Source organism: Glycine soja, chromosome 14 (genome assembly GCF_004193775.1).
Source record: "Glycine soja cultivar W05 chromosome 14, ASM419377v2, whole genome shotgun sequence".
Taxonomy (NCBI): Eukaryota; Viridiplantae; Streptophyta; class Magnoliopsida; order Fabales; family Fabaceae; genus Glycine; species Glycine soja.
Window position 1 is genome coordinate 47,060,514 of NC_041015.1, and position 19,589 is coordinate 47,080,102.

At 37.4% G+C, this 19,589-nt stretch overlaps 1 protein-coding gene across 2 annotated transcripts; it reads right to left on the reverse strand.

Moving 5' to 3' along the window:
• Window positions 1-1,897: 1,897 nt before the first annotated feature.
• On the reverse strand, window positions 1,898-19,191 carry LOC114384787 (E3 ubiquitin-protein ligase UPL1-like). Of its 2 annotated transcripts, none has more exons than XM_028344578.1 (17): window positions 18,966-19,191; window positions 18,618-18,730; window positions 15,565-15,660; window positions 15,274-15,477; window positions 8,591-15,140; window positions 7,392-8,446; window positions 7,002-7,301; window positions 6,718-6,922; window positions 6,204-6,469; window positions 5,823-6,106; window positions 4,599-5,697; window positions 4,372-4,518; window positions 4,185-4,265; window positions 3,883-4,108; window positions 3,608-3,747; window positions 2,563-2,669; window positions 1,898-2,409 (listed from the first exon to the last, which is right to left on the reverse strand). In XM_028344578.1, the coding sequence occupies exons 2-17, from the start codon at window positions 18,711-18,713 to the stop codon at window positions 2,307-2,309; spliced, it is 10,959 nt and encodes a 3,652-aa protein (XP_028200379.1). In that variant the 5' UTR covers window positions 18,714-18,730; window positions 18,966-19,191; the 3' UTR covers window positions 1,898-2,306. The 2 variants fall into 2 exon arrangements, with proteins under 2 accessions (XP_028200379.1, XP_028200378.1); XM_028344577.1 differs by having other exon boundaries at window positions 18,618-18,742; window positions 18,966-19,190.
• Window positions 19,192-19,589: the final 398 nt, after the last annotated feature.

The following is a 19,589-nucleotide window of genomic DNA, read 5'->3' on the forward strand; positions in this document are numbered from 1 at the left end:
CTCATTCAAAATCTCTACCAGAATTGCTCCTCTTTGTATAGTGGATTTTCAAAGTAGTCATTGAATAATCAATTATGTCCTTCATGACTTTGTTCTATGTGAGTTCTTCAAAGTGGATTTTCAAAGTAGTCATTGAATAATCTTTACCAGAATTGCTCCTCTTTGATGTTGGTTTTTCATTGCATCAACCTTGTGTATTGTTCGTCGTAGTCATCATTTATAAAATCTTCAATAAGTTCTCACTCAAACATTCTTCATAGGTTTAAATTGTTGAAGTCTATTTGAGGAATAATTGGAGAGTTAATGTTTTGAGAGAATTTGATAAGAATGAGACAAGATTGCATAATTAAGAGGTGTGAAAATCCTTTTAGATAACATAACAACTAGTTTAAATGATGACCACTTTGAACAATTAATTTGAATAACTACTTTGATTAACATCGTTACATTACATAATTTCACGTTTCCTTTTGAATTAAGTTACATAACATTTGATGATCTCGTAGTTGTCTCTTTGTCATCCTAAATGTATCATCGAAGATCTCTAAATCAAACTTTTTCTCCATCTCCAACTCTCTCTACTTATTTTATTCATCCTTGACATGTGTCAATTCTATCACAACAAGAACTATTGACTTTTGTGTCTCCTACATTACAGATAGCTCAACGTTAGCATTAACTTTTGATTTCCCTTTTCTTTCTGCAGCAAAAGATATTTGGATTATAAGAGGACGAGTATGATCAAAAGTGTAATTTTTTGTTCTCTTTTTAGTTCCTTCAAATGATGTGTTTCACCGTTTATGTTCATTTTTCTACAATCATTATGCATACTCAAACTTGAACCAATTGCCTACATCTTGAGAAAAAACTTAATATGTATATCTCGTCATGTTAATCACGAAGCTATTGTTTTTGTTTTAATGATGAAGGTACTTGAAACACTATCGTATGAAAAAAAAAAAATATTATACAATAATAATGAAAATATAATATTATATAATGAATATATGATGAAGATAATTTAAAATTATAATTTAAAGAATAATAAAGATAAGGTAATAAGATTTCATATAAGATTTAAAAAACAATGATAATAGGATGAAAATAAGACTAACAAATATGAATATAAGATAAAATGTATTTATTTTTTTATTTCTCACCAACCATCTTAACTCTTAAGTGATATTTTATTAAAAAAAAATATACCTATTTTAGAAGTATATCTCTGAAACTATGAATCATAGTTCTGAAGATACATTTCCGAAATAGGTATATGTAATTCCATAAAAAACATTTCCAAAATGCAAAAGGGGTATACTTTTTTAAGAAAAAAGATATAATGGATAATTTAGAGAGAGAAAATAAAACTAACAAACATGAATATAATATAATCATTTATCATTTTTTTTATTTCTCGTTAATCATCTTAATTTCTTATGATATTTTATTTTATATATATATATATATATATTCCGAAAGGGATATACTTCTTTAAGAAAAATGTATAATAGATAACTAAGGTAGAAAAGGAATATGGGAGTGTACTTAGAAAGAGGGGGCGTAAATAGCAAGAGCCTTAAATATTGGTGTTTAATAATTTCACTCGCCTCAAACACGTTAGTTAGATATGCTTCTAATTAAATTTTTTGTGAATGTAAAATAATCTCCATGTAAATTCGTCCATTTTTTTATATTTTATTTCTTTCATTCTTATTATTTTCATTCATTCACTACTGTTCACAATACAAAATTCACTCTACACCATAATACCTTCTATACTCCCAACTTCTCTATAATCAGTTTGGTTACACTACGAACGAGCCTGAAAAATTTGTAAACCAAATTATTAACATAAACTTATATCAATCTACTCGAACAATTTTTTGTACAAATTTTATAGAAAATGGCTTGTTCCTCACACCAAAATAAACCATTACCCATCGCACCAACAACCTTAGTAAGTTATACCTTCAATTCATGACGGTATCCCTACGAAAATGACCACGTCCTGAGTTTATTCATTGTTACATGGAAGTAACATTTGCATATAATACTCTTAGCTGATTTCGCAAAACCACTAACCTGAGTTACTGAAATAAACAAGGCATCATAGCAGTGTAAAACTGTTGAATTGAAAAACTGCCAATGGCATTTCCCATTGCAAATATACGACTGTACAACATATTAACATGATATGAACTTAAAAACTTCGACCCCCTGCCCTGTACCACTCAATTCCATTTTAAAATAGGTCCTAACCTAAAAATGTAATACATTGTATTTTGTCCCATCCGCACTGAAGCTTCTCAACCAAATCCAAAACCCTCACTTGCTTCGTGAATTGCCAGCAGTAACCTCTCTTCCAAATGTTGTTTAGATGGATACTCCGGCAAATCTAATTGATTGAAGCTGCATGAAGAAAATTCCGTTTTGATTATTATTTCAAATCACACGACTATAATGATCCATCAAAAGATAAAATATAGCCTATAGCTTACAGATAATCACAACTGAACGATAATAGGTCCTATAGGGAATTTTGTAACGGGGAAAAAGACATACCAAGTATGAGCAGAAGGCAAGTGATCAGGACTTCCATATGCTTTGTGTATCTGAAACTTCTGGGAGCCTGAAATTCCTTGGAGAGCGCTAAAGCCCTCCAAAGGCACCTGAAACATTAGTAGAAAAAATGTTATAACAGCTTCAAGTTTGCAAAAATGGGTACATTTGTTTAAACTTGAAAATAAGCAACTTTAAACTAAACTAAGTGCTTATTTAAGAAGCAGATAAGATTTGTTTCTTAAAATAAGCAGAAACAATTTAGACAAACACACTAAAAAAACAAAAAGTTTCTCATTTTATTAAAATAAACGTTTATTTCAACAAATAAGTTTAAACAAACTGGCCCAACATGCCAACATCATAAATATATCATAACAAATCCCAGCACAGAGAGAAAGCTCTGATCCAAGGTTGTCAAATTGGGATCTTACGGGGAGAGGAATGAAAGAACTCATGTAATTGGAACACCAATCATAAGATCTTTACCAAAAGTATAAAAATATTATAATATAATTAACTAATACATATGATCATTAAAATTCACTGGTTTTTAATGTTTCAATGTATTTTATATTCCATAGCAATGGGGGGGTTGGAGGCAGCAGAAAGAAAACAGACATGAAAAATAGTCTAGATATCTTGTATTTCAAATGAAGGCCTCAAAAGCCCAATTTGTCGGCTTCAGGAACAAAAAAATAAGAGCTTCTTCGGCAGTTCAGCTGGCCCTGGTAGAACACCAATAGACCAGAAAGAAAAGAGACACTGATCATCATGACAAACAAAAAACTCAGACCAAAGAACAGATGCCCCAACACAACAGACAAGTCAGTTCAAGAGAGCAGAGAAGTACAAATGAGAGGTGGTTTATAACAAGATCGAAAAGTGAAGAAAGGATTTAGAATAGCATTGCATTAGAGAAGGCTTCAACAAATTGAATGCATAAACCGGTATAATTGCACTTAGAAAACACTTGGAAAATAACCAGAAAATGAGTAGCCTAGAAAAAATTCAAATGTTCAAAAGCCCTGGATAGCAAGCCATATACCTTGGATGTGCCTGTCACAAATTGCAACAGTCGAGCCTTGTCTTCTTTGCTCAAACCTTGAACAACCTCCCAAAACCATTGGATAACTGGCGATGCAGCACTATATCCAGAATATTCTGTATTTGCTCTCAAGTCATCCACTGAAAGAAAATAAAATACACAACAATTAATTTGCCCTTCCATGCAATTTAGACACCAGTAAAGATAGTATGTGGGGAGAGCAAACGAAAAATAATCACATCAGTTAAAGTCATATAAAGTAATGGAAGTCTCACAATCAATATCAGGAAGTCCACTGATCAACAATTCCAGCTCTTTGTCATTGAATATCGATATCAACTCCCTGGGAATCAATTCAATGAACCCTTCTAAGAAATAATTTATTTGAGGTCGAATAGCAGTTGTCAACCGATGCTCGGCAACCAAATCAACATATTGATGCTTGTTCTCCTCAGTAACTTTGATATTCCGTCCCCCGGGAATCAACTCATAATCAGTCACCTAGACATGTTCATGATTAGACTATAATAATGCAAAATCCAATCTTCCATCTCAGTTTAAAGGGCACAGTCAATACCTCTGTTCGTTCATATAAGATCAATTTTTCCTCATCTGCGTCAATGCTAAAAGTAAGATCCAGAACATCACTGATATCATTCTGCAATCATACCAGAAACACAGACAATCATCACAAATTGAACAATAAACAAAATGAGATGAGAATACACAATGGGAAAGGGGAGGAACTACATAAATGCACTTGCCTCAAGCATCCATTTCAAATTTTTGAAATAATCAGGATCAATGGCTTCAATATCATGATATGTAACTTTGACTCCAAGAATGTGCTTGTAGAATGACCGAGTAAAATGAACATCCAAGAGTTGACCATCAAATAATGCTTTACCGACCTGAATGAGATAGAAAAAGAGTGTAAACTAGAACCATATGACTAACAGCAAACATTCAGAACACTTGAAAGGGGACTCACCACTCTACCAACAAATTTGAAATAAGATAAATGTTCTGTTTGGTAAACAGAGTTAGGGTTTGGCTGAAATGTTGATTCATTGCCCACTGTAGTAAAAAGCAGTGCTCCTTTATCAAAAATAACTCTGGACAATAATTGATACCATTCCCTTGTAAGCCCACCTGCATCAATACCCTCCTCCCCTTGGAAGTGGACAGTCAACCTTCCCTTCAAATCTTGAGTTGATCTCATGCGAAGCTGGTTGTAAGAATCTTCTAGAACATATGCCCTTCTTACTGATATTCTCAAGGGACTATGGTGATGGTCATGCTGATGCTTAATTTTTGATCGGAAGTGGGCACGCTTGTTATCAAAATCAATAAATCTTGGAACCTTTAGCATGAGTGAGAAAGATTTTTCAAGCAAACCAGGGTTTTGCCTTATGAAAGCATTTAGTAGCTTCCTGTGCTTCTCTGAGAACCGGACAAAAGGCATATGTTTCTCATCTACTTTCACAGCAGTTCCAGATGCTTTCTGGGGAGTTACAGATGTGGTGGCATACTCAACATCCGAAATAACAGGAATACTTGAGTCGTGACTAGCACCTGGCTGAGCAGGATGCAATTTCTCACAAACCACAAAGAAAGATTCAATGTATGGTAAGATATTTTGAGAGCCAGCTGGAAGTGGAGGCATTACACCAGACGGTTTAGACACAAAGGTACTAGAAGATGTCGAAAACTCAGATGCAGACTCTGAGTAGGATTCTATCTTGCTTATGCAACAACTAAGCTCATGCCACAAGGGTTCTAATGCTGAATTGATTTCCCAAACCTCAGAAAGAGCAGGAGTACCTCTATCATTCTCTTTCTCCGTCAGTAAGGTGACAAGGGAACTCAAGGCTTGCAAGACTCTCAAAATTGCAGCTCCATCAGTAGAAGAGGTACTAAGCAGAGCTTTCATTGCTTCACTAAAGACACGTAACTCATTCATTGCAGATGAAGTCAACTTTTGAACAGCTTCTGCCAGCTCAGTGACAAAAAGCTCACAATGTGTTGGAGCAATGGCCACCAATTTCTTCATTACTTCCGCTACAAGATTATACGCATTATCTGACAAACTGGGAGGAATAGACAAAATGTCAGATCAAGTCCATGGTTACTAAAACAACATTGTATCTAGTGATGGTGTATAGATACACAAAAACTAGCTTTATTGGCAACAAACATAGGCCAAAATGCATACCCTTCTTGAGCAAGCAGTGAGCACAGGAGCCGGAGTTCTGCTTTTGGAAGATTACTCAACACTCCATGTAACTCACATTCAACATTAATGCCAGAGACTGTCGGTTTGGAGGAACCATCAACTTTAGATGCATCATCCGCAGAAGGTAAATTGTTAGAATCTGCATTCGCATCGGCTTCCGCAGCAGAAATTTGTGGAGCTGATGATGGGTTAGTAGGTATCAAGGATTTGCCAGATGACTTGTTTCCAGCACTGTCAATGATAACATCCAGTAAATCTAGCAGCTGAAAACACAACACAGATACAAAGACAATTATGTCAGCACTGTCTGAATGCACAAGAAATTAAATGACGAAGAAGCCAATAAAACCAAAGCATCACCTGCTCAAGGTGGGCTATGCTCCTCAAATAAAGTGGTTGGTTCAACAGACCCAATAGCATTGCAATGGCGATGTACCCATCATTACTTTCACTTATATTTACTTCATCTTCAACAACCATCACAGCTTTTCCCCGTGGATCATCTGGTTCTTTTATTGCAGGATGAGACAGCCTACACTGAAGCAAAAATTTTGCCACATACAGATGATTGCGAGCAAGATAAGTGAGAATTCCAAGTATTCTACGAGACAGCAATGGGGGAACTCCTGTGATTAAACAATAGAAAAGGTATTAATAAATTCATTAACCATTTAACAAAAAAATCGTCCAAATATTATAAATAGACACTCCAGTAAGGAGCTTGTGAATTAAGAAAATAAAAGACATTACAGAAAAATCATAATTGGGACGACTGACAACCATAAGAACCAACAAGTTATTGTATTTATGTTGCATAATCAAAACCAGGACAGTTGTTTACAATCACAACATAAGATTAATCAAGTATTCTTACCATCAAAAGATTGAGGACGTGAATACATTACATTGCTCTGACAACCATACAATCTATATGGTGGCTCAACTTTACTAAAATAACTGACAGGCCTTTTTACATCAAGCATTAGCAAGTCCATGAGAATTTTCACCAGAGAGGTTCTTGTTTCACTATGGGCACAAAGATTTAATAGAAGCCTCTGGAGTTGGCCTTTATAGAGTGGCTGCAAAAACACAATAGACAAATTATAGACAATAAAAGAATGACTCATTAAAGGACTTCTTCAAATCACAAATTAATACCTGCACTACACGAAATAACCGAATCATAGCATGCAAAGCTTCTGTGTCAACTAAAGGTGCTCCATCAGCTTCAACAACCTTAACTCCACTGGAGCGGCGAGAAGAAATGGTTCCTCCTGCTCCATCCAGACCAGAACCAATACCTTCACGTCTTGAAGTCTCCCCTCTACGACTTCTTGGATACATACCAAAGAGGGTACGACTATAACGGTGTGCAAACCTCTCCCGCAACATATTTGCCTCAGCAACAAGAGCAGGTGTAAGATTGGCAAGGATAGTATCTGGTGATGTCAAGAGAACCTGAACAGAAAAAGAAAAAAAAGAAAAGAAAACTTAAAACCACAGAAACAATCTCACTATTATATAACAGCTATGAACTGACAAACTTGCCTCTTCTCGTAAATCTGATGGAAAAGTTGCAATTATTGAGACTGTATCCATTTCCACAGGTTGACCTTCCAGCTCCTGAGACTGATGCAACCTCTGTGCTTGCTGCTGAGCTAGAACTTCTGCTCGAATATCAGCTGGAAGAGCTGCTAGGAACTCTGGGTCAATATCCCCAGTGTTTTGAGACTCAACATTTGATGGCTGAGCCACTTGACCCTGCTGAGCTGAAAGGACTTCAGCACGTAGCTCCTCAGGAAGAGCATCCAGAAAAGCAGGATCAATAGCTCCTGATCCCGCATCACTGTTCACCTGCTGCTCTGCTGCAGGACCTTGTTGATCTGCATCACGGCTTGAATTTTCTGAAACTTCAGTAACACTATGAAGGGACACATCTCTTCCAACCACAGGAGAAAAGTGACTCAAAGGTGTATTTGCTCTTCTTGTGCGTGCAGCCTGTGAATCACCTGCCATCCTATCAGCAGAAACCAGCCTTTCACCACCATCATCATGGCCATCAGCACTTCCAATCTCAACTTCCAAGCTCCGAAGGCTTTCACCGAAAGTTGCTCCACTACCACTACTCTCCTGGCTGACAGCTTCAATATCCCTCACAGCTCCATCAGTATGTTCAAATTGCATCTCAACTGCCCGTGATTGGGTGTTTGAAACATTTGTATGTGAAGGTCCAGTCCCTGCTGGTCTGACATCCGCATTGTTACTGTTATCAATTGAGGGAGTTATAGTACTAATTTCCAGAATAGCATTACTTTCAACAGGGACTTCTGGCCTTGCACCCCCTGCATCTTGTGCCTGGGTTGTTCCAATTTTACCATGAGAACCTGCTTCTGCTATGTTCTGATTGGATGACTTTTCAGGGGTTGGTCGCCTTAATTGAGTGACAAGCAACTCCTCAAGGCCTTGTGGTACAACAGCAGTGTTTGTCCCACCACTTTGCTGGTTATTATCAGTCCACAAGTGCAAACGGTGTCCATGGCGCCCACTCCTCAGCGATCGAAATATATTATCCAAACCCACTGAGTTGTTCTCCATTGAACTATCTGGAATATTTTAGCAAGATACCAAAAAGCCAAAATGTCATTAAACAACATCAAATCCTTTTTTATAATTTAAATAGTAATTAATGACTTTGACAAAAACAATTAATAGATGAAATCGATAACAAACAATTCAGAGAAACTGGCCTGATTGCCCTGTAGGTGGAGGGAATGAAGAAGGTTCAAGCAAGAGTGGGTGACGAGAAGGCACAGCAGCATCACCAGTTCTGCCCAAAAGACTATAAATAGATGTCGTCCTCCCCGGACGTCTGGATCCAAAAACCTCAACTGGCATTACATGTAAAGCTTCATTTGCAAAACTATTATCTCTGCCAAAAACCTCAATATGGTCAAAAACATTAATTCCATTAATTCCCTCCTCAAGTCGCAGTATAACACCATCTTCATCTTCCTCGTCATCCTCATCGTCTTCCTCCATCACTTCATCATCAAAATCTTCATCATCAATCTCATGCTCGTCTTGATCTGTGTCAGGATGTGGCAAATGATGGACTTCTTCCAAATCATTGTGTTCCTCCTCATCATCATCATCTTCATCTACATCCTCACCTTCATCTCCAGACATATCATCATCCTCATCGTCATCCTCATCAAGATTTTCTTGGCCATGAGGTTGGATTTCAAATTGTAGACCCACATTTTCCATTCCATTTTCAAGATTTCTTGCATCCTCAGAATTTTCATGCATGTAATCATCCTCATTAGCAGGAACAAAGCTCCCATCAAGATCTTGATCATGTTCCATATCATCAGTAACAGCTTCAGACCCACCATAGGAGTGAACTGCATAAGACCCAACATGGTCAACTTGAAGGGAATCAGGATTGGCTTGTGATGTCTCCATGGACTGAGACAGTTCACCAATATTATTTGTTCTTCCAGGTTGACTTAGAACAGAAGGTTTTGTTGAATTATCACCCTTCCCTGCACTAGAATGAACTGAATGGACATGCTCATTGGTTACCAACTCAAGAGCTTTAATAATACCAGTAGCAACTTCAGATGAACCAGCATGGTCAAGGTCCAAAACTTGTAGAGTGCAAGTGAATGATTTAACCAAACCAGCATCTATAAAAGTGGTAGAGGCCTCAGCTGAAATGTACGAACCAGCAGGTGTACGAGCAGCCAAAACATCATTTAGTAGATCAACAAAAACCTGAATTTCATTTCCTGGACGCTTAATGTCATGACATGAATCAACAAATTCATTGATGATATAACTAATCTCACCAAAAACCCTCTTCCTTGCCTCTGTAGATCGAACACAAGCACCCACTATAAACTGGTTGGCCCTGGTTGCTAGTTTCTGCCTCCAATCACCATCAGCTTTCTTGTCCTTTTTTGAGTTTCGAGAATATGGAAGAAAATTATGAAGAATATGGGAAAATATCCAACCCATGCTTAAACCTGCAGGACTCTTTTGATAAGAACCTCTAATGCTGCTTATTTCAGCATCTCGTCGAAGTAGAACATGAACAGATGATGAATACAGCAATAATATCTCTGTCAGAAGCTTTAAAATGAAGACAATCTTTGCAAGTGATGCAGAAGCAACCTGACTACCAGTTTCGTTGCCGTCAGACACAGTGGCAACTGCTTTTCCTTTTCCCTTAACCACGGAGACATCAATGTCCATATCAGTTGATGCTGGGGTTCCAGGAAGAACATTTGAGGCAATGTCATCCTTCAAGGGAGGAACAAAAGTGCATATAGATTCAAGAAGAAGCTCTATTACATTAATAAAACTTTGGTTAGGTTTTCTGTGACCTTTGGCACTCTTGGTATTTGAATCCTGAATTTTGCCATGGCCATTGCCAGTAGGTGCTGTGTTTGTATTTCCCAAAACAACCTTCCCATCACTGTTCTGTACTTTATCTTTCTCCAATGTTTTATCCTTATCCTTTTCTTTCTCCCTAGCTTTGTCTTTATCCCTATCTTTCAGCAAGACAATGTATGGCCTCTCACCTACCATTTCAACTTGGCACACAGATTGAGCAGCTAGCATAAAGATTACTGGATCCCGATAAATAACAGAAGCTAAATTTAAAAGGAAATTATGAGGATTGACCCTTCCATTTGGATGCCGATTAGATGCCACTACAAGACTATGTTTTATCTCAGATTCCATTGCTTGCTGGAGCGTTTGTGGATCTTCAAGAACATGACGAACAATACTAGCAGCAACATTGTCAAACCCAGGGAAGAGGCTGCTGGTTGGCAAAGAAAGAAGTAGATTCAAACCACCAGCATCCAAAAATGTAAGAGCTACAGAATGATTCCTTGTAAGATTGGAACATAGTAGCAGAATAGCATGCATTGTGTCAGATGGAAGTTGATTATTCATACAACTACAAGCAACCTCAACAAGTCTCTTCTGTTCATGTATATCTGCATACTTCATAGAGAGTCCCAATGCAGACTGCAACTTGTTTTGCCTGTCTTCATCAATGGTAATCGATGTCTGCTGGCTATTCACAGCTTCCTTCTTCAACTGCTCTGCGATTTCAGAATTCAATTTTTGATCTACTTGCAACAATCTGTCTAATGCAAGGAAAGCAGCAGTCACCCATTTTGGTACCTGCTGTTTCTCCCTGCTATCAAGACTAGAATCCCACTGGTAGAGTAGATCTGAGGCAATTTTGATCAAACCACTTGTAGAAGCAGCTTCCCTAGCCACAGCATCCTCATTAAGAATTAAGGCTAGAACATGAAAAAGAGCAGCCAGCGTGGCAACATTTCCATTGCTAGGAACCAAACCACATTCTTTGATCCGTTCCACAATAAATGAGACCACATTAGATCTATGGTGACCATCATCATGAGAGCATATCATCACAAGCAAGTCACGGACAGGAAAAGCAAGTGGTTCCTTCGACAAAAGTTTTGTGCAAGTAGATAACAACTCATCAACAGGAGGGAGTTGGACCATCTCTTCTTCAAGCTGCAGGGCATTGTCATTAGCAACTGCATCCTTTGCATCTGATTCTGAGTTTCCAAGGGACATGGCAAGTGCACGGGCAAGTTCATCATCTTCTTGTATCTCCTCTGGATGAGAGAACAACCACTCCATTGCCAACTCCACACTATTTGACCCAACTTGCCTCAAAGCTTCTTCTGCTCTAGACCTGGAAAACCCCATCTCTACAATGGTTGAAATAGTTGTTTCATTAGGAGGCGGCCCAGTAATGCGAGCACCACCACTTCCGTTCACATTTTTTACTTCAACACCTGTATAGACATGCCTAATGATAGAAATAACTGTAGAAATAAATTCATAACTACAGTCAACAAACTGGGGATGAGTCCAAACAGGAAGCACAGTCTTCAACACTCTGGATTGAAGGACCTTCACAAAAGTCTCAGCATCCCTTGGGAAAGCTGTATTACCATTAGTAAGGGGCTGTGCAAGTAAATGCTTTGTGAATGATGATAATATAAAAGAGGAGGTCACTAGATGGTCCATCAATTTCCCATAACTAGCTAAAGAACCATAAATCCATGAATTATCTGTATCTTCCTTGTCATCTTGCTTTGCATTCGCATCATCAGTATCCATGGGCGAGGCAGGGGCCCGATTAACTGTAAAGAGCAGCTGACTGGTAGCTTCAAAGGTAGTTAATACAGTTTCAATAACTCCACGTCCATACAAGCAATTCAGCATAATAGGATTGCATGAATCTGGCCTCTCCATTAGAACATTATCCATAAAATCAATCACTTTCCCAAAATATCGACATTTTGTTGATATGGATTCTTCTGTTCCCGAAAGATTTACACAACGGCCACCATAATTCATGTGATCAAAAGCAATGGATGCAAAAGTAGAAGCCACTGATTTTGAAGCAGGACTTACATTCACAACATCATCACGTCGACGTGAAGGTAGCAACATTACTTTTCCCAACTCTTGGAACAAATGGGTAATGTGAAATGAAAGTGATCTGACCATGTCACAACAAGAGGTATAATATGGTCTCTGCTTGTCAGATTCCTTCTTATCAGCAGTCCCAGAATTATCATCTGACCCAGAATGCTGTACCTGATTACTAGAACTTGACCTCGGACCAACTAAATTTGATCTATGTTGAGAACCAGTGGAACGGCCCAAATCTCGATACAGGTTTATAAGGTTAAAAAACTGAGATTCAATGCTCCATCCTGATGTTCTTCTTCTCAATAATGGGTCAAGAAACTGCCTGAAAGAATTCAACCTTTGCTCTTCAGTTTCACTTGCATCCCCTTCGGCCTGTTGTAAATCAGAAGTACAAGCACCATCTTCCTCAATCTCAGGCTTTCTGTTTTCAAGTAGAGCAATTTGCCACAGGACTTCACGGTGTACACGTCCAATGTCTTCAAGAACATCCTTACCCCCATTTCCAAATTCTGTAAGCAAGGCAGTCACCCAACGATTGTCTTTTGGTGCAGCAAGAAATAGAAGGAACTCAACCAGGAAAAGTGAAGAAAAGATGGCACCATCAGTTGTCATCCTTGGATCCAGCAACAAAGGTTCTGATGCTGCACCAAGCCCCGCTAAAGCTTTCTTCAAGTGCTCTCTAAGAGAAGAACAGAAGGCATGTGCCAGAGGAATGGAATGATGTTGAGCAAACCCTTTAAATACCATCGTGCTATGTAAAGCAATAGACATGCCATCTGAGGATTGTGCAATAGTTGGCCGCAACAACAAATTCAATAAAGCTTCAATTCCTGATTTTTCCACAAACAACCGGCATGTCTCGGCATTTTCCATAGTCCTATGAATCAATACCATTAAATGAAAGACACATAGCTGAATAAACTGCTCATCACTTATCCCTTCTATGGCTGAATATGATGTGCCTACAATGCAACAATGGCCTTCTTTTTCTTTGTTTTCAGAATCTGTTTCCATGGCAGTGCCCTCAGCTTTTCCAGAAAATCCAGTACCATTTCCATCCCCAAAAGATGCGATCTTGTGGATGATTTCAATGATAATATCAACACTGGAGCTTCTCAATGTAGATACATGACGTAGAAGTTCCTCCACAGCATTTGCCAAAGGAACAATAGCCTCATTCATGGCTAAGATATACTTCTTGCTAGTGAAAATGTCAATAAGGAACCGTAGCGATGAAGATTCTCTAACAGCCTCTAACCCTTTGGCATTAAGACAAATTGCCCCAAGACCATTTGGAATGCATGTCAAAGCCTTTGATGATGGAAGTATTTCAGATCCAACTGACAATAAAAAAGCATCAGGAAGACCCATTTCATGCAGAGCAGAAAAACAGGTTGGATCTTTGTGGATTATTTCGCTCATAACAGTAACAGCTGAATAATAAATGTCACCTCCAAACTTATCTACATTCTGAAAAATCAATCTTAGAGTTACAGGTAATGAACTGTCTTGAGAATGTTGAGATCTGGTAGAGTTTGCAGGCGCGTATGTTGCAGAACCAAGCGCCTTAAGGGAGACCTTTATGAGTCTCTTCTGGGAGTACAATTGATCAGTACTATATCTCAAGCTTTCACCAGTAAGCATAATGTTATCAGTTTCTCCAACCAAACCAATGACTCTGTGTACCTCTTTCTGTAATCTCTGAGCCAAAAGTTCAATGCCCCCCAATTCTTTAAACAATGATACAGCTGAGCTACTATAATCCATAAGCTTCTGAAGTGTTTTCACAGCAAAACAGACTAGATGAATATGTGTAGGATCAAAATCCTCCAGCAACGGCAAGAATGTAGGCACCATGCCAGAACCTCTAATATTATTACCAGAAGTTGAGGTTGAAACCACATGGAGCAGATAGAACTGAAGAAGTGCTTCAACAAAAGCAAGGGATGATGGATCATTAGAACTCTTCAATGACAAAATAGCCCTCTGGAGCACATTTAGGAGTATCATGCGGTTCCCACCAGCAAAAGTTAAACTAGATCCACTGAGTATTCGTGCCCGATGATGCGATGATGTATATGCGGCTAATTGAGCTCCTAAAGCAAGCATTGCAAGTGTCCTGATAGATCCAGATATAACTTCCTCTGAACGTACAATTCTAATTAATTCATTTGTATATTCTGGTTCATTAGCAAAAAAGGAGACGAGTTCTTCCTGAGCATCACCAGACTGCACCAGAACAATGAAAGAAAGTAGGCAAATCCTGCTGTAAAGCCTGCATATTCTAGGAGAACGAAAGGCACGAGCATATCTGATTCTAGTGAGCAATGAAAATCTGAGCTCAGAAGGAACGCTAAATTGTTCAATGCACTGCTTCATCAAGGACAAATCATCTTCTTTGCGCAGATGCAAATCAGGCATATGTATAACTGTTGAGCCAGGGGAAACTGCATCTGCACTATGTTCCTTGCTTTGGGCACTGGGACCATGCAATTCAAAATAAAGGGTAGTGCCCATGCGGCAATTTGATTGGTCATGACCAATCTCTTCAGAAGGAAATAAGCACAGTGCTTCATCTTGGGCTTTCTCATTTGCCATAACACAAGAGTACAATCCTAGGCCCTCCTCCTTGCTTCCCCAGCCTTGTGCTAGGGACAAAAGATAGCTGTTCACCGAACCACAGCAAATCATCTTTGTACTTCCATGAAGCTTAGAGGGATTAATTTTTACAAGTGCAGAAAGAGTTTCTAATGTAGCAATAAGAATCTCAGGATCTGTTGATGCTAGTAAAAGCTTGAAATGCTGAAGAGGAACAGATAAAATATCAGAAATAGAAGTTTCAAAAATAAAATAACAAACCACTTGACTAGAATAAACAGGGGAAAGAATTAAGGAAAATATATTAAATTAGACCAGACTTTTCTGACCAACTAACCTCTAAGCCATCAAAGGAACTCTTGTTTGGACAGTTCTCTAAAATTATTTGCAACACTCGCAATATTTGCAGAATTGCATGTTTTGGTAATGGGCTGTCATCTTCTAGATTATCTAACAATGTCAGATCATTTCTACACGACAAATAAGTCTTGAAGTATGTATCAAAATGAAGCAACAACAGTCTCCAGTGATGAAAATTCCCCTGATTTGAAAGAAGGAAGGTATCAGGCACTGGGAAAATAAAATAAATTACTCGGTGCAGCAAAACTAGCAGACCTAACATTAATACCTTATTGTACTCCCACCGAAAGCCAGAAAGTGGTATGGCAATATCTTGTAATGGACACTGGATGATCTTCTCAATGAAGGCTTTGACCATAGGAGGCTGAAACCAATCGATCACCAAATTAAGATGACAATACATGGATGTTGGGGGAGGAAATGCTAAAGATATAATTACACTGTTAAAAAATACAAATGGTTCCAAGAATACAAAAATTATGAAAAGCAGTTGAAGCAAATTTCCAAACATATTTGATTTCATAAATTTCTCTGTGATAATCAATGTTGATGGAGGAATAACAGCATTAATCAAAATTTTAGAAAAAGAAATCCATCACTGCCTAACAATAATTTTACCAAAAAGAGTGCATGCAAATGGAGCAGCCAAAATTTAAATGATGAGCACAAGGAATTTGCCACAGAAAACCATACAAAAACCAGAAGCCACTATATTTGCTTTATGAGTAAAAGAGGGTATGTTTGTACTGCAGCATTCTGTAAACAGGAAATCAAACTCTGTAACCTACCAAAACTTAAGATTCTGTACGCAACATGCAATCTCTATTTTAGAATAGCTGTTTTAGTGAGAAAATAAGAGAAAATGCAGGAAAATATCAGAAGCTGAGAAAATGTAGTGAGAAGAGTAAACTAAAGAGTTTTCTCTGAAATTTGTGTATATAATATTCTGAATGAACTCAGTGATGGGCTCTTTGGGTGATTACTGTCTAACTACCTTTAAGTCAGTAAGTGTTCTTCTAACAGAAGTTAAACAACAGAAACTATGAATATTGTTCCAGTATAAGTTTTCCCTAGGGTTTGGGTCTGACTATCCAGAGCATAAAGTGTAATCTTCTGTTGCTCTTGGGTGAGATGTGGCTTATATAGACTTCCTAATTATGGTAAGGTCCGATTATATCTTATACCCATAATTCACGGAGATAAGATATATTTCAGGTAAGATATGATTTAAGATATAGTTCAAGATATGATTAAATCTTCTGAGATTATAAAATAAGGTGCTGATAACGGATATGGTCGGACCCAGTATGTCGGGTCGGACCGTGACCTATCGGTCAAACCTGCGGTTAGTCCATTGGGCTCAGCCTGAGACCACAGGGTACAAATGTGATACCATATTAGAATCTACGGTTGAGTGATAAAACGAAGAGAGTGCAACAAAATATAAGAAGCAGAAAATTTAAGAGTAAACTGAAGAGTTCTCTCTGAAAATTCAGAATAAACTCCGTAGTCTGTAAAGAGTTTCAACATTATGACTGTCTAATTACCTCTAAGTCAGTTAGAGAGATCTGACAGAAGCTATGACTAAGCTACATTATACTACATGTGTAGTATACCTCAAGCTGTCTCAAGTACATCAATTGCAAATAACTAGACTAAAAACAGAGAATGGCAGTAAATAATGACACAATGGCACACAACTTGCAAGTATTTTGATTGACCACTATGTTTATTGGATGTGCAATGCAAGCACATTTCATAGGTTTGAATTTTGAAACAAAAAGATGCTCAGAAACATATGGAATAGAACTACAGCTAATCAATCATATTCAAATATTCAACGTTTAACAATTTGATATGCAACAGAGATTCATCCACAAGGCCTGAGATCTATTAATAATTGTATAAATTTCAGCAGAACCCCACCTTTATGAGAAACAAACTTTCACATGCAAATTAAACCAACTCTAGTAAATGACCGATTAAATCAGCAATTAGTATAAACCAGTAACAGTGTAATATACTTAAATTTTGAGGTAACATACGTGTAAAAACACCATTTTCTTAATTATACCTTTTTAGTCCAGTAATGATTACAACTTGTGAAACTTAAAATTCCGTAGTAACTAGTAACTATTTGTCATATGTTACATAAACCTGTTTCAAAGGCATCTTATATATTATAATAATGGTAGAAAGTAACACTGTAATGAATTCAAAAAACCAACTACAGGACCCAAAATCAAAATACAAAAGCGCTTATTCTCTCTTTTCTAGTTAGTAGCAAACAGTTTAGAGACAACTCTCCATTCAGTCAATCTCAATACCAAACTGAAGTAACTCATTTTGCCATCCACACCCAGTAACCCACTGGCAAACAAAATATAAACAACAAAAACAGTACATTGAATAAATTCAGCATCAGAGATTATTGATTTAATCACTTGTAGAATTAGTTTTCCCGGCTTTATACCAATTTCAAGAAAAACTTAGTGGCTTGTTTTGATATTTTAAATTAAATAAGCCATCTCTTCACCAGAAAAAAACACTTTAGAATAAGCTACAAATTGAATCTTGTCATCAAAGCAAAGAAAAGGTCAGTTTTTCCCCTAAAAGCTATGAGCTATCACACTTCAAATCTAAGAAACCACCGCCACTTTTGGACTTTCAACCAAAAAATACCGTCCCAATGCACAATACTTACACCAGGCTATTTCAACTATTAAATATCATCCAAATGCATATTGCTCTAATTTCCCTGATACATAAAAGTTCACGAACTACACTTTTACCCAAAAAAAAATGCACTATAAAAATAAACATTCACAAGAAAAGAAAAACATAATTTCCGGGTTCTCGCTATCAAAAGAATGAAGCCAGTATGACACAATCCGCCAAGAGCCAAAACACACAAAAACCCTCGAAAGTGCATTTCATAACGAGTTACATAGAGTTACATAGCACGCTAATCAAATTCTTCATCATATATATTGAATAAACGAATAATGGAAGAAGAATCTTAACGAGGGGCTTACCCAGCAGTTAAACATATACTCATATACCCCATTAAGAGCCAAAACACAAACACAAACCCTCGAAATTGCATTTCATAACGAGCAACAGAGCACCCTAATCAAATTCTTCATCATAGCATATATCATATATCAATATATAAAGGAATAAGCAAATAAGAATCTTAACGAGGTGTTTACCCAGCAGTTAAAGATATATTCATATACCTCATTAAACCCTATTCACAAACACAACAAAACGGTGCGTATTATAGAGAGAGAGAGAGAGAGAGAGAGAGAAAACACTCACGGGCTCGGAGTCCACCTTGACGGAAGGACCAATGGCGCCCTCGCTCGACAGAAGTTGGCGCAGCCTCGAAGGCCAACTCGATCTTAGGGTTGTCATCTCACCTCAACTGCACACTGAACCACCACCTAAAAATTATAAAAAAAATCACAATTACAATAAAAATAATAATAATAATAATTGAATTAAGAACCACAAAATAAGCAATCCCCGATTGGCCCAACGCAATTCCGTAAGTACAAGGAGTTGGTACTGAATCAGCAATTGGCGTGGAAAACCAGATCAAAAAGTTGGTTGGTGACGATAACCAAACACGGTGTTATGGTGAAGAATAGAGAGAGTGAAAAATACCTGAGAGATGAGAGAGAAAGGGGAAGGGTGCACACACATCCGAATGAAGAAGTGCGATGATGGGAAGAGAGAGCGAAACGAAAACCCCAAAGAGAGAGAGAGAATCGCTTGTGTCTGAGAAGAGAAGTGAGAAGTGTGAAGAATTTATATTTACTTTCTACACAAAATTGTGTCCTGTCTCTCTGCGTCAGGAAAGAGTGTTATATAGTGTAGTAGGACTGAGGCTGAGTCGTTTTTTCTTTGCTTCCACTGCGGGGTCTTCTAAACTCAGATTCGTTTAACCCTTTTTGCCCCTAGGTTTTTGTGGCATTCCCACGTGGCGTTTCGTTTGTTTTCTTCATAGTTTGATTCCGCCTTCACTATTCTTTTCTTTTTTATATTATTATTGATTATTGATATCTTAAATTATAATTTTGATTTTTATATAATTTTAAATTTATAATTTTGGTTTTTTTATTATTAAATCAAAATATCTAATTTTTTTTAAATAAATAATTTTGATCATTCTTTTATTTCATCATTCAAAGTCAAATGTTAACTTTAGCGTAACATAATATTAACATTTTATGTAAATTGTTAACATTAAAATTTATATGATAAGAAATAAAATAAAATAAAAATAAT

Bases quoted from the DNA above. Each gene is read 5' to 3' on its own strand.
- LOC114384787 (XM_028344578.1), bottom strand. From the start codon at position 18,713: ATGACAACCCTAAGATCGAGTTGGCCTTCGAGGCTGCGCCAACTTCTG. The intron at 15,141-15,273 runs GTTAGTTGGTCA...GTTCCTCTTCAG, and splicing joins GTTCCTTTGATGGCTTAGAG to CATTTCAAGCTTTTACTAGC. The intron at 5,698-5,822 runs GTATGCATTTTG...TATTCCTCCCAG, and splicing joins TCACTGCTTGCTCAAGAAGG to TTTGTCAGATAATGCGTATA.